Source organism: Lissotriton helveticus, chromosome 8 (genome assembly GCF_964261635.1).
Source record: "Lissotriton helveticus chromosome 8, aLisHel1.1, whole genome shotgun sequence".
In the NCBI taxonomy this organism is placed as follows: domain Eukaryota; kingdom Metazoa; phylum Chordata; class Amphibia; order Caudata; family Salamandridae; genus Lissotriton; species Lissotriton helveticus.
Window position 1 is genome coordinate 104,455,161 of NC_136069.1, and position 19,648 is coordinate 104,474,808.

General features: G+C 42.8%; 1 protein-coding gene across 2 annotated transcripts in view; it reads right to left on the reverse strand.

Moving 5' to 3' along the window:
• CD247 (CD247 molecule) overlaps positions 1-16,454 on the reverse strand; it is a 205,949-nt gene extending 189,495 nt beyond the window's left edge. The window contains exon 1 of one of the 2 annotated variants that reach the window (XM_078656700.1): positions 16,258-16,454. In XM_078656700.1, the coding sequence (XP_078512826.1) occupies positions 16,258-16,315 (58 nt within the window). In that variant the 5' untranslated portion in view covers positions 16,316-16,454. The remainder of the gene's footprint in view (positions 1-16,257) is intronic. The other variant, XM_078656699.1, reaches the window with a different exon arrangement.
• Between the last annotated feature and the right edge of the window lie 3,194 nt (positions 16,455-19,648).

A 19,648-nucleotide genomic window follows, 5' to 3' on the forward strand; every position in this document is an offset into this window, starting at 1 on the left:
TCCAGAGTTGTGATGGTCCTTCGCTCATCAGCTCATATCTGGCCTTCACCACTCTATGCCAACACCAAGGTCCTCCTACTGTCCTCCCCTAAAATAATTATCAAACCCCTTCAGTGCTGTTTCGTGGTCCTTGTTCGGTAACTCTTGCGGATACCGCACTCAGCCCCTGCAGCCTTCCAGACTGGTGCATCCTAGTCTGGCGCCTTCACCGCTGAATCCACCCACTCAGATGTGCACGCTTTTGAGGACGGGGCCTACATGATCCAGGGCTCGCCCCGCTGGAGCTCCTGCTTGCAACACCCAGACCTAGAGAAGATACGTCCCCCATTCAGGAACACCCTTCCCTGAACTCCCGCCAATTCTGAGGGCGTTCCTTCCCACCCTGAAAATGGGGTTACGTCTGCGATTGACAGGAGTAAACTGTGTCTGTTTTCATTATTTTAAATTACCCTCAGGAGGTTGGTGGACACAAACAAGGCATTTTATGAGGTTCCATTACCTCAGAACGTCCACAAAGCGCCTTGTACACTTAAAATGCAACGCTATTTAGTGCCATCAACCTTCTGCTTACCTCCACTTATCCCAGTGTTCCCAGCAGGCCGCTACCAAGACTTAAAATGCTGGCTTCACTATGTGCCTACATTCAGAATTCAGTGACAGTCAGAAACAGGGAGATGGTTTAGACAGGGACAGCTGTTTTATTTGTTGGCTACAGGTGCTAAGATTGGGGCAAGTGTTAATAGCAGGAGTGCAAGCATGTGCCAGTCATTAAAAGCTGTTACTTGCCACTTTTTCTAGAAAACCACAATGGCTTTCTGACAAAGCCCATTAATTATAGGCAGGGCCACTCGAATTATGCAATTCTGCGGCTGTAGCAATTTTTGCATAAATATGAATTTGCTGCATGTGTCACATAATCTATCATCTGCCGCATAATCTGCAGATATTAGCAAAAACAATTGTTTCTAGCTCAAACAGTTCAAACGTTACTAAAAATGCAGCGACAAGTGTTGCACTGGCAGGCCCTTTGCAAAACTAGACTGGTCACCTCTCTGATGCTTATCGCTATATGTGGGTGTTAAACTGGTACTAATAAGGTGCAACCAATGCCCAGACAGTGTTACCAAGTTTAAAAATGACTAAATAATGAAGTAATACTGTTACAAAATATGCCGCATTATTCAATATAATTTTTGTCTTTTTTTTCCGCATAATTTACTTAAACCTGCCATATAATTTGATCCTCTCTTCCTACATAATTCCAGTGGCCCTAATTATAGGATGTCAACGAACAGGGATAAATGCCCTTAGTATAGGGCATTAACAGCATGTTATTCTTCAGATGACAGCAATAACGCTAGATTATTGATTGATCCATAAGCACATGGTTTTGGTAACCCCAGGACTCTTTCTCCTCTACCCATTGCTGCTGTGGACATTGTCACTTAAAATGTGTTGTGTTTCCAGGACACAGATTCCAGAACATTCCTAACCCAGCCATTGCTGACTGCATTCTGGGAAATCTTATTATCTGTTCCACTCTCAACATTGCAGTGAACACCTTCAATGTTCTTGCACAATACGAAGAGCCCTTCAGTGTGCTTTAGTGCTAAACCAGTGCAAAGTGTACTGCTGGGAAAGCAATCTTTTGCCTACACTGAATATAATACAAGGCAAAAAAATACACACCCGTGCAACATTCGGACAACTGAGTCAATCAGGATTTATAAAGCACGGCTAATCACCCAATAGGGTATCCAGGCGCTTGTGGACACTCATGATTGCGTAACCCTCCCCAGACCCTAATCCAACACATAAGCATGTCTCACAAAATCCAACACCGATCCATAGTTCCATAGTAGTAAATGCTCATTTTCACTCTTGTACCCATGAAACACTAAATTAAAATTAACAAGATGTCCACTCGGACTGGTCAATCCCAAACTGCGCATTACACGACGCCGCTCGATGTTACTGTCGTCCACGTCAAACGACACAAAAAGAGAACGCAATTGAAAAAAAAACAAATAGAAAAATGTAATAAGGATTACAGCCAACATTAATTAAAATATGTTTGCACAGTTAAGATACTAATATCAAGCTTCAAATATTGATATTAAACAAAAAAAATAATTAACGAAAAATGACACCTCAGGCCTTTCCCTCACCGTGGCCATGTCCCATCTAGCTAAATATAACAGACCGAAAGATGCGTTAGCCAAAATAAGTAAATCCTTAAAAACTCCACTGAAACTTGCACGCTACAACCCTTGTTAAGTCTGCCTTCTGAGCCGGGCTTCGTAGCCCTGCCTTCCCAAAGCATCTTTTTCACCGTTGGCTATGAGGACTCTCTTCATTTAAAGCTTTGCCTTTTTTGGGGACATATTCTATGGTGGGCGTCCCCAGTATGCCCCATTCATACTAGATGAGCTATCTGTCCCTTCATTACCAGGGCCCATAAAACACTATCTCAATTAAATAAAAAATAAAATAAAAGCACCAACGACTTAGAAACAAGCAACTCAAAATAAAACAAGCATAACAGAAATATTTTGATGAAAACAACTGCAGAACACTGAGAAAAATAATCACTAAAACAATAAACATCTGCACAAAGCAATCACAAAGAACATACACACCAATACTAAATTTAAAAGACAACATTTAAAAAGTCGCTGCACACACTACCATAAGTAATGTATTGCGTACAAATCACCAATACAACTTAAAAGTCAAAATATTCTAACATTCTAGTATAAATGTATGTAATGAAGAAGTGTAAGCCATTGCATGCTATTAAAAAGTACCATAAAATGCTGCATAACCTTTAAAAAACAAAAACATATATGCATATAACAATCTTTGAATTTGGCTAGCTTGCAAATGTATGTTCTACGTTTAAACAGATCAGTTCAATCAAATCAATATCAATTCAATCAATTCAAATTAGTTGAAAGACTAAGGGACATATTATCAACACCGTGCAATAATTATCGCAAATCGCGCATAGCGCGTATTTTCCTATCGCCGTCTATTGCTGGATTACATCGCCGTGTCAGCGGCATATTAGCAACGCTTTGCTCAGAGGTGATGTAAAATCCAGGATAGCAGTGAAAACTAGCAATAGCGTGAGAAATCCAGCGATAATTTTACTGCGCTATTGAAAAGATTGCTAATAGGCAAGTATGGACTTAACCTAACAAACCACCTCCCATTGACAAGATGGTTGAGTTAAGTTGTTATTAGGTGTTACATTCCAGCAATACCCGCGGTTAGCGTGACTTTTTTATCACTTTGCGGGTCCGGGGCCGCATTGATAATAGAGGGAAGTTGTGTTTGCGACTGTTTCCACGTAGTTTAGGTGAGGAATGCCTACTTTGCATGTCATTAGCGATAAATATCGTCGACATACAAAGCGACATAAAAACGACTGCTATGTCAAGAAAACGAGCGCTAAAGCATGTTAGCGAGTCCTTGTAAATAGGTCGATAAAAAAATTGCCACGACATCGCAGAAAAGCGCAGCTAAACTGGCGAACATTTGCTTGATAATATGCCCCTGAGTTCCCGTCAATAATTGTTCCGCTGGCAAATATTTATTGAAAGAAGTAAGTTGAACACTGGTCTATATTATTTGATTTTTGTTAGTTAAAAAAAACACAAGCTGGTGTGCATGTTAAACATATTCACATAAAAATGACAGAGGAATTTACAATAATATGGTATTAAATATTAATAAAGTGATGAATTATGATCAAATTAATATCTGGAGCACCATCTCAAGGTTAGTGTCAGAAGAATACTAGATAGGGAAGTTTGTATCCAGTTAGACTAACAACCCTGCATATCGCTAACTAACTATAGTTTCTAGCCTCTAACTAATGATCTTTAACCCTAAAGTGACTGCAAACTTCGTATTTAGCACATAGTTATGTGCATTGAGTATATTAAACAGGGAAAATAGAAAAAAAGTACCCATCATGAATGCATATGTAATGTCACCCACTATGTATGATTAGCTAATAGTTATTTACATTTTTTCATATTCTAAAACAATATTGAACATATATACTTTAGTGAGTAAAGGTTTATTTACACAGAGGTCCATATAAAAAAATGCAAAAGAACGCATGTAGAAAGAACTAATTATAAACACCTTCGAACGTTAGAATTAAGTCCTGAATCTCCATACACATCAGTGGAAAATACAACATGTAATGAGTAATTTACAACCTATTTTATGTGTAAGTGATAAAATCAGGATCCCTTTTTATGAAACAAGCACAAGGAAATGGGGCATGAACATATAGTAACTCATTATGTTTCAGGATTACAATTAGCATTTTAATTGTTTTAATTGTTATGAAGTACTGAAATTTTATTATTTCAAAGGTAGTCAGAACATTTCATGTGCCAATGCAGAAGTCTTATAAACTACATATGTATTTTAAAGTTGAGCAGTGGAATAATTTACATAATGATTAACACCTTTGCCAAAAAATATAAACTAAGTGAAATCAAACATCCGTGCTTTAGGGCACGGAGTGTAGAGTTGTAGTGTCAGCATCAAATGTGTTCTCATATCTTTGCTGCATGTCATTTAACCAGAGTCCATAATAATAATTACAACTAGATTTATAAAGCGCATAGTTACGCCCAAAAGCCCCAGCGCAACAGACAGATAGCCCGAAAACCTATCACACCAACAGTCCTTCCTGCTTACAAAATACGAGACCGGCAGACATTCTACTGCCTTCTACCCAACATGACCCTGTTCCAGAGCGAATTGGTAGAGCCAGGTTTTTAGCCTCTTATGGAAGACTATTTCCGAGGGTTCTATCCTTAGCTGAAGAGGCAGAATATTCCAGACCTAGGTCTCTTAGGTTCTTAACCTTTTGCTTAGGGGCTGGAGCAGGGCCCATTACATCAGGCCGATGTCCAGGTGGAGGGAGGCTTACCAACATTGAGAACCTCGGTTTTGTTGGCAGTAAGCCTGAGGCAGCGGCTGGTCATCCAATCAGCCACCGCTGCCATACACAGCTTAAACTGGGCAGCTGCACCTCCTGCTCCCTAGGATAAGGTAACGATCAGTTGAGTATCATCGACATAGGACACAATGGTCACATTGTGTCGCTTGAAGATCTCCGCCAGGGGCGCATATACAGACTGAAGAGCATAGGGCTCAAAGATGAGCCCTAAGGTACCCCCGGTGGCAGAGGCAGCGGATCCGAGGGGATCCGAGGAGAATGGCCTTTGGGCGAATTGGGAAGAGCGGTCCTGGAGAAAGGTGGCCAACCACCTCAGAGCACAACCCAACATCACAGTCCGAAATCTGATCTAATAGGAGGCCATGAGACGCTGTGTCAAAGACTGTGCTCAAGTCCAGCATTATTAGTGCTGCCGTCTGCCCTTCATCGGCACAGTGCCGGAGTGGTCCATAAGCACCAATTAGGTACAAACATACTTGGTGAATATGCACTGAAATTTATCCAGGATTAATCTAGAACCAGTGTTTTTTCTATTCCTCTAGAGTAGAAACAGTAGTTGTTTACTGCATAAACAGTTTTTGGCATAGGATGAGGAAGCAGTCATTCACCTATAAACTTTTGATGCAACATACACAGAAGATTACAAACTAAAGAGGGAGACATTTATGACACATAGTTCTGTGGTTTATAATCATTATGGTGATATTTATCTGTAGAAATCAGTAAAAATTGAAAACTGGTTGACAGAAAACCATGTATTTTTCTGTCTGTATTTGTTTTTAAATACTAAGGGCCCGATTCACAGAACTAACTTGAGACAAAATCCTAAACTTACTACCATTTTGGTATTCACAGAAGGCACTTACTCATTTTTGTATTCACAGAATGCACTTACTCATTTCGGTATTCACAGAAGTTATGAGTCCTAACTTTAGGACTCTTAAATGCCTTCTGTGAATACCGAAAGTCTTAAAGTTAGGATTTTTCTCAATTTAGTAGTAGTAAAGTTAGGACTTCTAACTTTAGGACTCCTAAATGCCTTCTGTGAATACCGAAAGTCTTAAAATTAGGATTTTTCTCAATGTAGTAGTAGTAAAGTTAGGACTCCTAACTTTAGGACTCCTAAATGCCTTCTGTGAATACCGAAAGTCTTAAAATGTTTTTTTTCTCAGTTTAGTAGTAGTAAAGTTAGGACTCCTTACTTTTGCACTCCTAAATGCCTACTGTGAATACTGAAAGTCTTAAAATTAGGATTTTTCTCAATTTAGTAGTAGTAAAGTTAGGACTCCTAACTTTTGGACTCCTAAATGCCTTCTGTGAATACCGAAAGTCTTAAAATTGGGGTTTTTCTTAGTTTAGTAGTAGTAAAGTTAGGACTCCTTACTTTAGAACTCCTAAATGCCTGCTGTGAATACCGAAAGTCTTAAAATTAGGATTTATCTCAATTTATTAGTAGCAAAGTTAGGACTCCTAACTTTAGGACTCCTAAATGCCTTCTATGAACACCGAAAGTATTTAAATTAGGATTTTTCTCAGTTTAGTAGTAGTAAAGTTGAGAAAAATCCAAATTTTAAGACTTTTGGTATTCACAGAAGGCATTTAGGAGTCCAAAAGTTAGGAGTCCTAACTTTACTACTACTAAATTGAGAAAAATCCTAATTTTAAGACTTTCAGTATTCACAGCAGGCATTTAGGAGTTCTAAAGTAAGGAGTCCTAACTTTACTACTACTAAACTGAGAAAAAAAAACATTTTAAGACTTTCGGTATTCACAGAAGGCATTTAGGAGTCCAAAAGTTAGGAGTCCTAACTTTACTACTACTAAATTGAGAAAAGTCCTAATTTTAAGACTTTCGGTATTCACAGAAGGCATTTAGGAGTACTAAAGTTAGAAGTCCTAACTTCTGTGAATACCGAAATGAGTAAGTGCAATCTGTGAATACCAAAATGAGTAAGTGCCTTCTGTGAATACCAAAATGGTAGTAAGTTTAGGATTTTGTCTTAAGTTAGTTCTGTGAACCGGGCCCATATAAAACAAAACATCGTTTTTTGAGTGAATCTAAATGCTGTCATTATGACTACCAATGGCTATGTGGATTGACAGGAAAGGGAGCTAAAAAATAATGCGTTTTATTAAATGTTGAACAGCTGTAGGATTGTACAAGGTTGATACTAAAATGTGCATGTTTTCATAAAAGTGTAATGGTGTCCGCATTTTCATATCACTGAAACCTGCCTCGCATTCAAGTATGAGTGTATATTTAAGTTAAATAAATGTGAGTTTCAGCTCAATTTTTTCACAAAGCGCACAATAAATTTGGATTAACAAATATAAAAATTTGCCAAAAATGAATATAGATAATTACAGACGTAAATGTCAAAAAATAAACACTACAGCTCTTCGGAAGGTGACCCTTACGTATCTCTTAAATGATCAAAACAGGGAAGAACAAGACCATGCCAAATGCAATTTAAAGAGAGGATACTAGACATTGACCATTTATTCTTACATCATGTTTTATGTCAAAAAAGGGATTATAGCTTTTTGTCAGTGTAGGTGTTTGCTTTAAAGCAATTTTTGTTTGCATCTGAGCCTGCATTTTACAGTGTTCAGCTAGCAGTGGGTAGCTCATTATGTGGAAAATATAGGGTCTGCTTACATTTCATGGCAAGAATGCTGATTGTAAAATGGCTGATCCATAAAGATGGCCAGACTTAGACACTAAGCAACTGTTTCAAGGTGTGCATTCCCGTAAACTATGAAAATCATAGACATGAGCTCATTTCTGTGAACTATGGGGTTTGAAGCATTCCTGTAATTGCAATGTTTATAAGGTGATGCAGTTAGACACCTGATTGCAAGAGAGACAAAACAAAGAGAGAAAATATGTTAGCTACTTTTACTAGTGTTCGCTCTGGCAATGCAATAAACTCTTGGTACTTTTAAAGTTTGAACATTTATTTACTAAAGCTAATAAAGATCCGTTTAGGTCCAGTTCCTTTTGTTATAATTTCCTATTAGTGAAATGTATGTGTTTCAAACAAAGGTCACAAACTTTGGAACTCTAACACAATGGAGAGGTATTTCTAATACTAAATGGAGATACTCCTTGTTATATTACAAATACAGATGAGAACCCAGAAATTGCATTTGTATGTGTGGCAGGTGTTTATTCTGGGGCAACTGGTAGCAAGGTAAGCTGTCAGCCTTCTACCATATCCTTCATCCAAAAAGTCAATGTTGTGTTCTCTGATTTGTCATTCTTTATCCAAGCCTTTAACCAGGACAGGATAAGGGGTGGTGGCATAAGATTTCTATTGAAGTAATCTAAATGGGCTAAGAAAGCAGCCAGCGTTTTCATAGGTATGAAGATTTTAAAACTTGTGAGGGGCGACAGAGGGTTTCTTAATTAAAAAGAAGGTTCATTGGTGTTTAAGATAGCATAATCAGGTTTGAAAAAAGATGTTAGTGTCCAGTTGCCTGTTAGCACTGACAGCTGAAGAAAATGTGGCTTTTAAAAGTTGCAAAAATAGGTTTACTGAGTGCATGTTTCTTTTCTTCTTCTGTGTTTTCCTTTTCGTAAAATAATCAAAATAGGGTTTATTTCATGGTGCTGCTTCACGCATTGTAACAAACTGCAGGCTTTGTGGGAAGCCATGTCGGTGGTAGTTCCAATAATCAAGGGTGCTACTGTCAGCAGCCACAACCGGATTTCTATTTGTTTTAAATGGTGAAATGTAAATTCTCTTGTTTGTAGTGAAAAGGGGATCATTATTTATTAATAATTTTGGTGGTCCCTAGAGCAGCCTGTTTTAGGTAACGGTTCTGCAATGCTGATTAGTTTGTGTCATGTAACTTTATTAGTTCAGCCCTAGGACACCATCTCCTGTTATGTTGACAGTGTCATTTCCTTACGCTCTGAAACTATAAAATGTGCCCTTTTCTGGCATATGTGCCAGACCTTTTGGTTTGGTGCCATCAAAACAGACTCCATGACAGTCTGTTAATTGATTCAGAGCTTCACTTTATTCCTTACCGAGCAGTCTTCGTATCAGTCTGCCATCTGACTTTATATTTGTACTTGAGATTTTGAACTGATAGTCTCCATATTAGGCTCTTTGCTTATTTACCTCTTTGTCTTGACTTCCAAAAATGAGTACGTTTATGTTTGTTTATTACTGATCTTTATTATAATTATGGCTCATTCCCTTATGTTATGACCACTCACAATTGGTTTTATTCTTATGTATTATTGATGCTGATTTGAATCGGACTAACTCCCTTTTGCCTTCTGTAATGATTCTTACATTTTGAATAAACCTTCATAGTTTTTACTTTGAATATTGTCCTGTATTTTTTTCTTTAATAGCACTAAGGCCCTTGTCCTTTGGGACTCACACAGCCAGGATCCTCTGTATCGGCCCTTTAAATGTATTGGTGCAAAGAGCCAAATGGGGTAATGTTTGCATTGATATTTATACAGCCTAAACTTAGATGGGGAGCAATGGAGCCCCCAACATTTTTAGGGGTGTTAGAAGATGATACAACATTGTGTACATAAAGTGGGGGTTTACATTTTTGAATTACATTCTTACATTACATTTCCAACATCTACAATTGCATTGCCATCTTTGCATTTTTAGTCAAAGGAAGGGCCTTATTTAGGGACTGGTGGGTGTTCCCCTGATCTGGTCAGGAGTTCCACCACCCTGGGGAACTGTCCACCACATTTAAAGGTCTCAGGTGTCTGGCGGGGATCTGTCTGCTGTGAATGGAGACGCTGCCATGGCGGCCCCCTTCACAGCAGGGATGTTTGTCCAACTGGTGCCATGTCTACAGCATCCACTCAGCAAACTCTCAAAGGAGGAATATGCTCTTTCTGAACAAAAAGCAAATGACCTCAATAGCGTGGGGCCTGACTCCCAAAGGCATTTGTGCACCTGGATCCAGATTTACTAAGGGTTTGCACGGGCACTCACGTCACGTTAAGCTTCTCAAACAGCTGCAAAAATATTTTGCGCTGAAAGTTTACCCTTGAGCTCCACCAAATCCACTTTGCCTCAGCTTCCTGATAATGTATGCAATGTGTGGGTGGGGGGCAAGTGTGGGGGAGGCTAATGCATAAATTTACATTTAGGTACAAAGCCAGATGTTTTAAAATAAAATAATACTGCTTGCCCCTAACACTAAAGAAAAGCAAGGGATCATGCAATATATCACCATATATACCTACATATAGTATGTATGTTTTAACATAAAGCACACATCTTAGATACCTCACCCTTGATTAGTTGTCTAGATGTAGGGATTCATACAGGAGCGCGAACTTCCAGTCCAGTGCCTGTGCTAGACAGCGCAGACTCAGCCACAATGAGAGGCGCAACAGCCAGATTTAGAGCATCGGCCACCAATGGTGTAACCAGCAGGCAACTATTATCTGAATCTGGTGCTGCGCTGTCTTCCACCTTCTGTGCAATGCAGTGCTGCAATTTTTCGCACAGCACTCTCCTGCGTGAAGAATAGTAAATCAGGGTGCGGATTTGCAGTTCGGTGCAAAAATCACATTATTTCAAATTGCAACTTAATTGTAATGATTCACAGAATCTGAATTTGCACTGCTCAGTGGAATTACTTACACAGAAGATTCCACCCTGTGTGGTTATATTTTCTCTATATACAAATTTGTTGAATGGGGCAAGTTGTGAGAGTTGAGGTAGGTGACCCCTCGGGTATTCACAAACTTTGATAGGCCCATTCCAACTCTGGGAGCAGTTAGAGATGTTCTTCTGAGAAGGGCAGGGGTAAGTCTATCTTCAAAGTGAGAATGGAAGTGTTATTGAGATATGGCATTAGCTATGGTGTTGCACATTGTGTCTTGCCATTCTTGTAAAGCAGCACTACAGATTTCTGTGCAGTGTTGCATTGCATGATTCTCTGTAAATCTGGATCTATGAGCATAACCCACACATGTTGGCTTTGGAAAACATATGTAAGAGGAGCAGATGTGGCCGAATGGCCGGAGCTGCTGACTTTGGAGCTGGGGAACCAGGTCCGAGTCTTGATGTTGGCTCAACAGCCTGTGATTCGGGGCAAATCACTTAATCTCCCTGTGCCTACCATAAATGAATGTGTCCTTGTGTAATGTAACTGATGTGCATGTAAAGCGCTCCAATACCTAGCTTCAGGTTGAGTTTTCCCTATATAAATCCGCAAAAAAACAAAAGTTTGCATTGTTAGTAGAAGGACGGGTGACAACTCCAGGACATTATACCTTTTTGCAGTCTTCAAAAGAACTCGAAATCAGAATCCCATCCCGGTTGATACACAGCAACTACTCCAGGTCGTAAATAATACCCAAATATCACTGATGCATGCACCCATGCCTCCTGGTCCTCTGTACTCCCAAGGACGCCTTGGTTACGGTGAATCTTCAAGTGCTATGCAACATGCTTTTTGTCTGCATGGGAAACCCACAACCAGCCCTCCTTTAGTTCACATCTTTTCTTGCCACCAGGTAACAATATGTCCAGATGGACTCATGCAGATCACTCCAAGCCCAGAACACTCCTTTCTTTCCCTGTAGCCTTCTGTCTTTACACCGAACCCAGGGGCAGCCTTAGGCATGTGCAAGCTGTGCACCTGCACAGGGCCACCAAACCCCAGGGGCCGCCACGCCAATATATATCCTTAATATAATAATCCTCTGAGGATGGATACATATTTGCGTGGCGGCCCCTGGCAAGGATTTGGCGGCCTCCGGCTCTGTTCCACCTCCAAACACCCTGACCCCCCCCCCCCACACTCTTCACTGGCCTCCGCGCTCCGCCCTGACCCCCTCTTCTGGGTCCCCCTACCTGCGCTCCCTGCCCAGAGCCGCCATGAGCCTAGAGCCGGCCCTGCCGAACCCTTGAAGTTTCAATAAAATGATCAAGACCTCACCCCCACACCAGTGAACCCACAGCACAAGTCATTAGCTGCTGAGATACTGCGCCTAAAACACAGCCAGTATCAAGGGGAGTTAGGCCCAATGGACCAGGCTCTGGCTGGGCCGTTTATTAATGTGTAGCAGGGAAGTCAGCCAGGACCTGTGTTATTTTGACGTTTCTGAGTTAACGCTAGACCAAACTATTTCTTTTCATTTGATCTGGTACTTTATTTATACCTTCTTCTTTAACTTTTTTTAAAGACTTTGTCACATATTTGAAACAGAAAGAGACAAAAAAGTGAATATACAGAAAATACTTATGTACATGTGAAAAACATTAAACAACACAATTGTGTTCCGAGTACACAATATACATAAACAGTGATGTGAAAAAATCATTAGTGTGAGAGATGATCAAAAAAACATCCGAATATCTTATGAAAATCAAATGAAAAGAAATAGTTTGGTCTAGCGTTAACTCAGAAACGTCAAAATAACACAGGTCCTGGCAGACTTCCCTGCTACACATTAAAACACAGCCAGGGCATCATACAATCATAGATGTCCACGGTCAGTCTTAAAGGGACCATCAAGTGAATGGTGTCACAACATTTCTCAAAATCCAAGCAGACGTCATCAAATAAAGATACGTTCTAGAATACTTGTTGTTGTTGATTGTTAGTGATGAGGGACTGGGTAAACACAAGTTTATTGTCTTAACTGGAAGGCCCCTTTAAACTACATCTGAGCGGTGCTAGGCTCACGCGCCTCAACGGTGGCCGACACCAGATCGAAGATCAGCTCAACATAGTGCGACCTGGTGTCTAGTCGTCCATGCTCTCAACCTGTACCAAGGTCCTGGACTTTTAAACTGATCGCTGCCTCCCCTTCAAAGAATATGCAAAAAAAACAAAACAATGCGCATCCTGGTGCAGAGAAGTCTACCATGCGGGGACCTTCCTCTCAACCTACACTTTCTGCTCAGTGGTACAAGGATTCTTCCTTTCCCACATCAAGAGTGCCACATTTCTATTCACCAGCCCACCTGACTCCATCCTCAACTTCTGTAAGCCATCCTTCATGCAACTCAAGGGTGATCTACCCACACACGTACAACCACACCGCACCCACCCTCAGAAATTCACTGGGTTCTCCTTCCAACATGGATCAAGTTCAACTCAGCCTGCATCATCTAGAACAGTGGATCTTAACCTATGGTCTAAGGATCCCTGGGGAACCGGGAGGCATTCTCAGAGAATCTGTGACTGTCTTAAAAATTTAAATAATATTAAAATTAATAACTTAAAATTAATAAAGAATACGAATGCAGAAGCAAAATAGAAAATCTGAAAACTTTTTCTATATTTAATTGTAAATGAAACAACATGTTTAAATGTTTTAGCATTTGTTTTGGGGTATACTAGTTTTTATATTTTTGTGTACTGATTTGACTTTCAAATCAGACATTGCTTAGGCCATTGGCCCCTGGCTTCCTAAAATGATTCAGTTGGTGTCCCCGGATTCCAGTAATAATTCAGTGGGGGGTCCACAGAAGTCAAAAGGTTAAGAACCCCTGATTTTTCAGGCCATCTCACCAATAAACTGGACTGTGTAGCTCAAAAACAAACCCTCTCTCGAAGCACCCACATCACAAACCTTATGACGCTGGAGCCAAGAAGCCGAGGAAAGAGAAAACAAAAGACAAGACTTCTTCTACGAAGCCCCCACCTCTGAACCTCATCCTTCAGCTGAGCTTCAGCAAACATCTTAAGACCCCCCTTTGCATGCCCACTCCGTCAAAAAAGAAAAATAGCTTTGGTTGTTGTGACTATTTATTTCAAAAATGGACTGATGCTTATTTATATTTGAATTTATGTATGTTAAAATGTCCTTCACTCTTGTTTGTATATAGCACAGTAATCACTTATCACTACCAGTCACCAAACATTTCACTTTATATGTGATTCTATGTCATTTTTGTCCCGGACAGCCATTTTTCTATGTTGAATTATACATTTAAAAATATTCACAATAAGAAAAATCTTTCAAATCAAGAATTTTGATGTGTGTTCTTACTTATCATACATTCAGTGTTGATTTTGTGAAATACCCAAAACGTTTCTAGATTTACAGTATAACAAAGAGATTGCTATACACCTGACAGAACCACTGTTTATTTGTTTCACTCCGGCACCTCAGCATAACCCACTGAGCTTGCTTTACTCCTCCTGAGTTTATGTACATGTCCGCCTCTGCTTCTGCACCTGCTGGTCTCGGCATTTAGTTCTTGTCCTATGTAAACTCTACTTCTAGACTCTGGGGCTGGGAGCAAACTATTTAAATTCCCACGATTACATTAACATGAAACAGTACTGGCCTCCTCCGAGCCTGATTACGGCATGCGTACTTTACGCAGGCGTAAATCCCGCGTAAATGGCGTCACTATACGCAAGCGTAAAGTACGGATCTCGTAATTCATCGTTTTTATGTTTCAACCCTACGTGATAAACAACCCCGTCGGGTCAATTCACAAAAGCATTTATTAGCGCGTGACGTAATGCTGCAGGAGAGCTCTTTTACGTACTCTGGCGTGGCTTGGTAAAAAGAACTGCAACTTGGAACTCCCTCTTAGTAAAAGTCCACAGAGTTCCTTTTGTTTGCTCTAATTGTACAGGGATATTCCCGGGGTATTCCCATTTTAAAGGTGTTGGGGCCAGTACATAAAGTTATGTGAAAGTGCGTAAACGAGCACCACGAGTACTACTTTATACACCCCAAAACGCCTTTGTGAATGCCCCTAAGTGCACAAGACAGGAAGCAAGAAACCGTTTTTTCCCAAAAAGCGGGTGACGTACAAAGCACAGGTGGGACAAATGTGACGACTAACTGGGCCCTAAAGTCCTATTTGATATCACTTTAAGTTGGATCACAAGAGTCTGACCCCTGAATTCCAGACCAGGCATCCTCGGCTCAACTCTTCTGCACCTCATTAGTGCACGATCAACCCTTGTGCACCTCACTAGTGCACGATGCTCGCACTGCCCACATGTTCTGACATTCACCATTATATGTTTGCTCCCAAGGGCATAGCTGGGTCTCGCGGCTTGACCTCATTGTCACAGCTTAGAATCATGGAGGGCCTGCCTGGCCTTTCGTACTTCCAAGGTCGATCAAATGTGTACCATTGAGTAGTTACAAAAAAAATCAGCATCAAGGTCCCTCGAGAGGAACGTTTGCTTAAAAGATACACGTTTTTATCATTGATGTAATATTAATACAAAAGGTTACCAGGGCCTAGGGGAGAGAGGTGTCTACAGCACCCCAAATTCTGGTGGTCTTTCAGAACCTGCCAAGGGAGGGGGTCCATTTCCCTTGATTACCTCAGGCTCCACGGCGCCGTTACTGCATCATTGTGCCTTCCTATGTATTAACAGTGTCTCGGGGTGCTATGAAGCACTGGTAAGGTGAGTGTTGGCGCTATATAAACCACCTAAAAAAATATACACACAGAGGGCAATGTGTACGAACGCAATTTCCCATAGAGACAGAATGAGTAAAACAATTTGATACATCTGGCCCAGAATTCACAGTGACATGGCCGTTCCTAAGTGGATTTCGGTTCCACATATCCACTATTATTCAATAACAAACAGCAAGATGTATGTATTTCTTCTAAGAGGGCAAGGTGACTTGATTGAGTTTTAAGGGGCCTGGGCTGTGACTGGACTACTGGCACAGCCTGGCTTCAAGAGTCAACTAAGTGCAGACCCCGCGGCCTCAGGCCCGTGTGTGCTGAGCGCAGAGTGGGTCCGGCACCTAAAACAACCCCCAGAACAAGGGCTCGTGGTCCACCCCCCACCGGCTCCAGGACCCTTGAAATACTATACAATGCCCTGTCAAGGAGAGTGAGTTTGAGTGGGGCTGAAAAGGAGGCTTTTTTTTAGGTTGTGGAAGGTTTTCAGGTGGGTGGATGCATTTAAGTGCACGAAAGGCAATTTTAATATGTTGGGGGGCGAAGCTGGGTCCAAGGGGGGCGACTCCCTCAAAACAAGTGCAGGTTGATGGGCTTCACTGCAAACAAAAGAAAAGTCGTCAAGATGGCTGAGCTCGGTAAGCAGATTTCCTGGGTGCCTCGAGTGACATGCTTCTGGGAGGCTCGCGACTTGCTGCTGGCTACTTTCTTTACTTCGTTAAGTGAAACACCCCATGTTTGCTGAATATGTTCTCCAAGGGGTACATCACCCCCCACCCACAGCGCAGAGGTGAGTGGCAGTGATGGAAGCGCGCAGCGCGGCGCCTGCCTCCGCGCCCTGCCCTCGCTCTGTAGAAGAAACGCGCCCTGTACCTGCAGATGCAAAGGTCGCCTGCAGGAAGGCCGCCAGGGCGACCCTCTGGAGCTCCATCGCCGGCCCTGGTCGGGGTGCTGGGGCAGCGGCTCAGCCCGTCTCGATGCGCCGAGGAGAGTGGAGGCCGCGCCGGGCGCGCTGTCTCCTGTCAGCCTCCACAGGAAGTGGAAACCCCAGAGCATCTCTCCAGGCCTCTGCCGCCCTCACTCACCGAGGCCCCGCCAGGAAACGCTGCTGCTGCGGTAACCTCACTGCAATGACACTCCCCCGACCGCCGGACCTGCCAGGGATGCAAGGGTCCTCTCACCACCGACATTCATCCCAGCCCCCATGCCTGACACCTGCCCTGTACCTGTCAGACACCTGCCCTGTACCTGCCAGACACCTGCCCTGTACCTGGCAGACACCTGCCCTGTACCTGCCAGACACCTGCCCTGTACCTGCCAGACACCTGCCCTGTACCTGCCAGACACCTGCCCTGTACCTGCCAGACACCTGCCCTGTACCTGCCAGACACCTGCCCTGTACCTGCCAGACACCTGCCCTGTACCTGCCAGACACCTGCCCTGTACCTGCCAGACACCTGCCCTGTACCTGCCAGAAACCTGCCCTGTACCTGCCAGACACCTGCCCTGTACCTGCCAGACACCTGCCCTGTACCTGCCAGACACCTGCCCTGTACCTGCCAGACACCTGCCCTGTACCTGCCAGACACCTGCCCTGTACCTGCCAGAAACCTGCCCTGTACCTGCCAGACACCTGCCCTACCTGCCAGGGATGCAATGGTCCTCTCACCACCCTCACTCCTTCCATTCACATGCCAGACACCTGTACCTGCCCCTGCCAGGGATGATAGGGTTCCCTCACTGCACTGCCACTCCCCCTAGCCCCTACCAGACACCTGTTCTGCCCCTGCCAGGGATGCAAGGGTTCTTCTCTCACTGCACCGCCTCTCCCCTCCAGTCCTCTGTCAGACACCTGCCCTGTACCTGCACGGGATGGAAGGATTCTTCCGCTGCACCGACCACTCGTCTATAGTCCCCTGCCAGACACGTGTCCCTGCCAGGGGCGGGATAATTCTCTCAGTGCACTGACCCCTCATATCTAGCGCCCTGCCAGACACCTGTACCTGCACCTGCCAGACACCTGTACATGCCAGACATCTGCCCTGTACCTATCAGGGATGGCAGGATTATCTCACTGCACCGACCACTTGGTTCTAGCGCCCCGCCAGACACCTGTACTTGCACCTACCAGAGGAGAGAGGATTTTCGAGAAAGACCGAGAGAGTTGGAACTGTTGTTTAACCAGAGTTCACGTGTTCATACAGCTACTGCTGCATTCCATCAACTTTACTCCCCCAAAAGGATACGGCTTAGTGGTATCAAAAACTCCTTCCATGTGAAGAGGAAGGGGTACATCCCTCGTTGGCGGATTCTCTACTGGTGAAGAAACTCCTGCCCGGGCATGCGTCACTGCGACTAGCCCTGCAATGGAGCCAGCACCACTGCCTCAAAAACATGGGGGGCGGGTTCTCTCTAACCAGCTAACTCGAATGGAATTCTTGATATATTTTCTGACAAAAAAGGTAATTACATTATTTTAGGTGTACTGTTCTAATTGTGCATGCAAGGAGGATTGCAGGGCAGTTGGCATTAAACCCCTCCTCGTTGAAAGCAGGGGTTGAACTCCCTGCGTTGTGCGTTGGGCCCTGTGCCACGCCTAAGGTTAGGTTTCTGTCTTTTTTACATCCCCTATTTGCCCAAATGTGGGGGTGGCATGTAAGAGTGTTCCCTGCCTCACCCAAAGAAAAGGGGGTAAATATATTACCCACCATCCCCACTGGGTAATTTTTCTTTACCCTTTCCTAATCTTAGATGTGGGGTGCTTCGTGCCATTAGCCACTTTTCCCTTGGCCAAGAAGGGGGTGTAGACATTTTTATTCACCCCTCCTCTTGCCCGAGGGCGAGGCGTATTTGCCAATGCCGCCGTGCTTAAGTGCGGTGTGTGCTTCTATTTTGTTACCCCCCTCACGCCCTGGCAAAGGCCAAGCGAAGAGTGTAATACCTTTATTTTATTTTATTTATTGTACCCTTCTATCTGTGCATTTCGATCCAAGGAAAGCCCCCCCCCCCCCGACAAAGGGCAAGGGGGTATATAATGCCCTATGCCCTCCTGGAGTGTGTTTGTTTACTCTCCAACCTGCATAATGTTGATGGGTTGGTATTTGGTGGGATTACCCCCATACTTTGCCAAGGATGGGTGGTGTTCAAATTACCAATTGTTTTCTGAAAGATATATGATAGCGTTGGAGTGACGCAAAGCTGGGGGTCAGCAGAGGACTGACATTGAAGGAACGAAATAGCATACAAAATGTGGCTGGGTTAACCTTGCGCTAATCCAATTTTAACAGTAGGTTCCACAATAGATTGCTCAAAGGAACAACGGGAAATCGGCCACTTACGTCCCCCCAAAAAACTCCTCTGTGTAAACACAAAGGGTGCAGAATAAAGCAAGAACTGTCCCCGAGCACAATGCAGCAAATATCAATTCTTAAGAGGAAAGGTAATCAAATCAAATTCTTTTCATTTTGTAAGTTCATTGAGTCAGTTCCTTTTATTTTCTCTTCACAAACGTGAAATTTCCATCATATAGTCAGTCTTCATATAGAATTCATTGGAATCATACAGAATGTAGCCAGAAAGACAGAGCTGGCATGTGTTTCGTCACGGTAAACAATCACCCATTGACTTCTTCAGGGCATGAAAAAGCTCCTCATGAAGTCATACTCCACATTCCAGGTATGACCTATCTATGGTACGGTACCGTGTCAGACTAAATAGCGTCAATCACTTCAAGTAGTCATAATTTCGTCCGTCATAAATTGAATCAATATCTTCAAAAAGTCGTTGCGGTTCAAATAAAGAGGAAATATATCAATTTCTGGGAGAGTACACCCGTCATCATCAGCTGAGCCTCAAGATTAGTAGTCTTAAGAATTGATATTTGCTGCATTGTGCTCGGGGACAGTTAATGCTTTATTGAAGGAACTAAGGCTGATGGAAACATTAGGTAGGAAGGCCAGAGGTAGACCAATGGTACCCAAGACCTTACAGAGCCTAGAAACCAGAAAGAAATCAAGAAGGGAAACTGGTCAAAGAGAGAGAGGTGTGGTTGCAGAATCCATTGTAAGGAGCAAACAGGGAGGAGAAGGACTGAAGCAGTCATAATCCGTCCAGCTTGAAAGAAGTCCAAGGCACATCTCAATTTTTCGAAACGAAAAGGGGACAGCTAAACATGTACACCACTTACCTGATCCTGACAAATACAGCCAGTTTGGGCTATTACCCCGTAATGATAAAGCGATGACAATTGTATGTATAAACATTT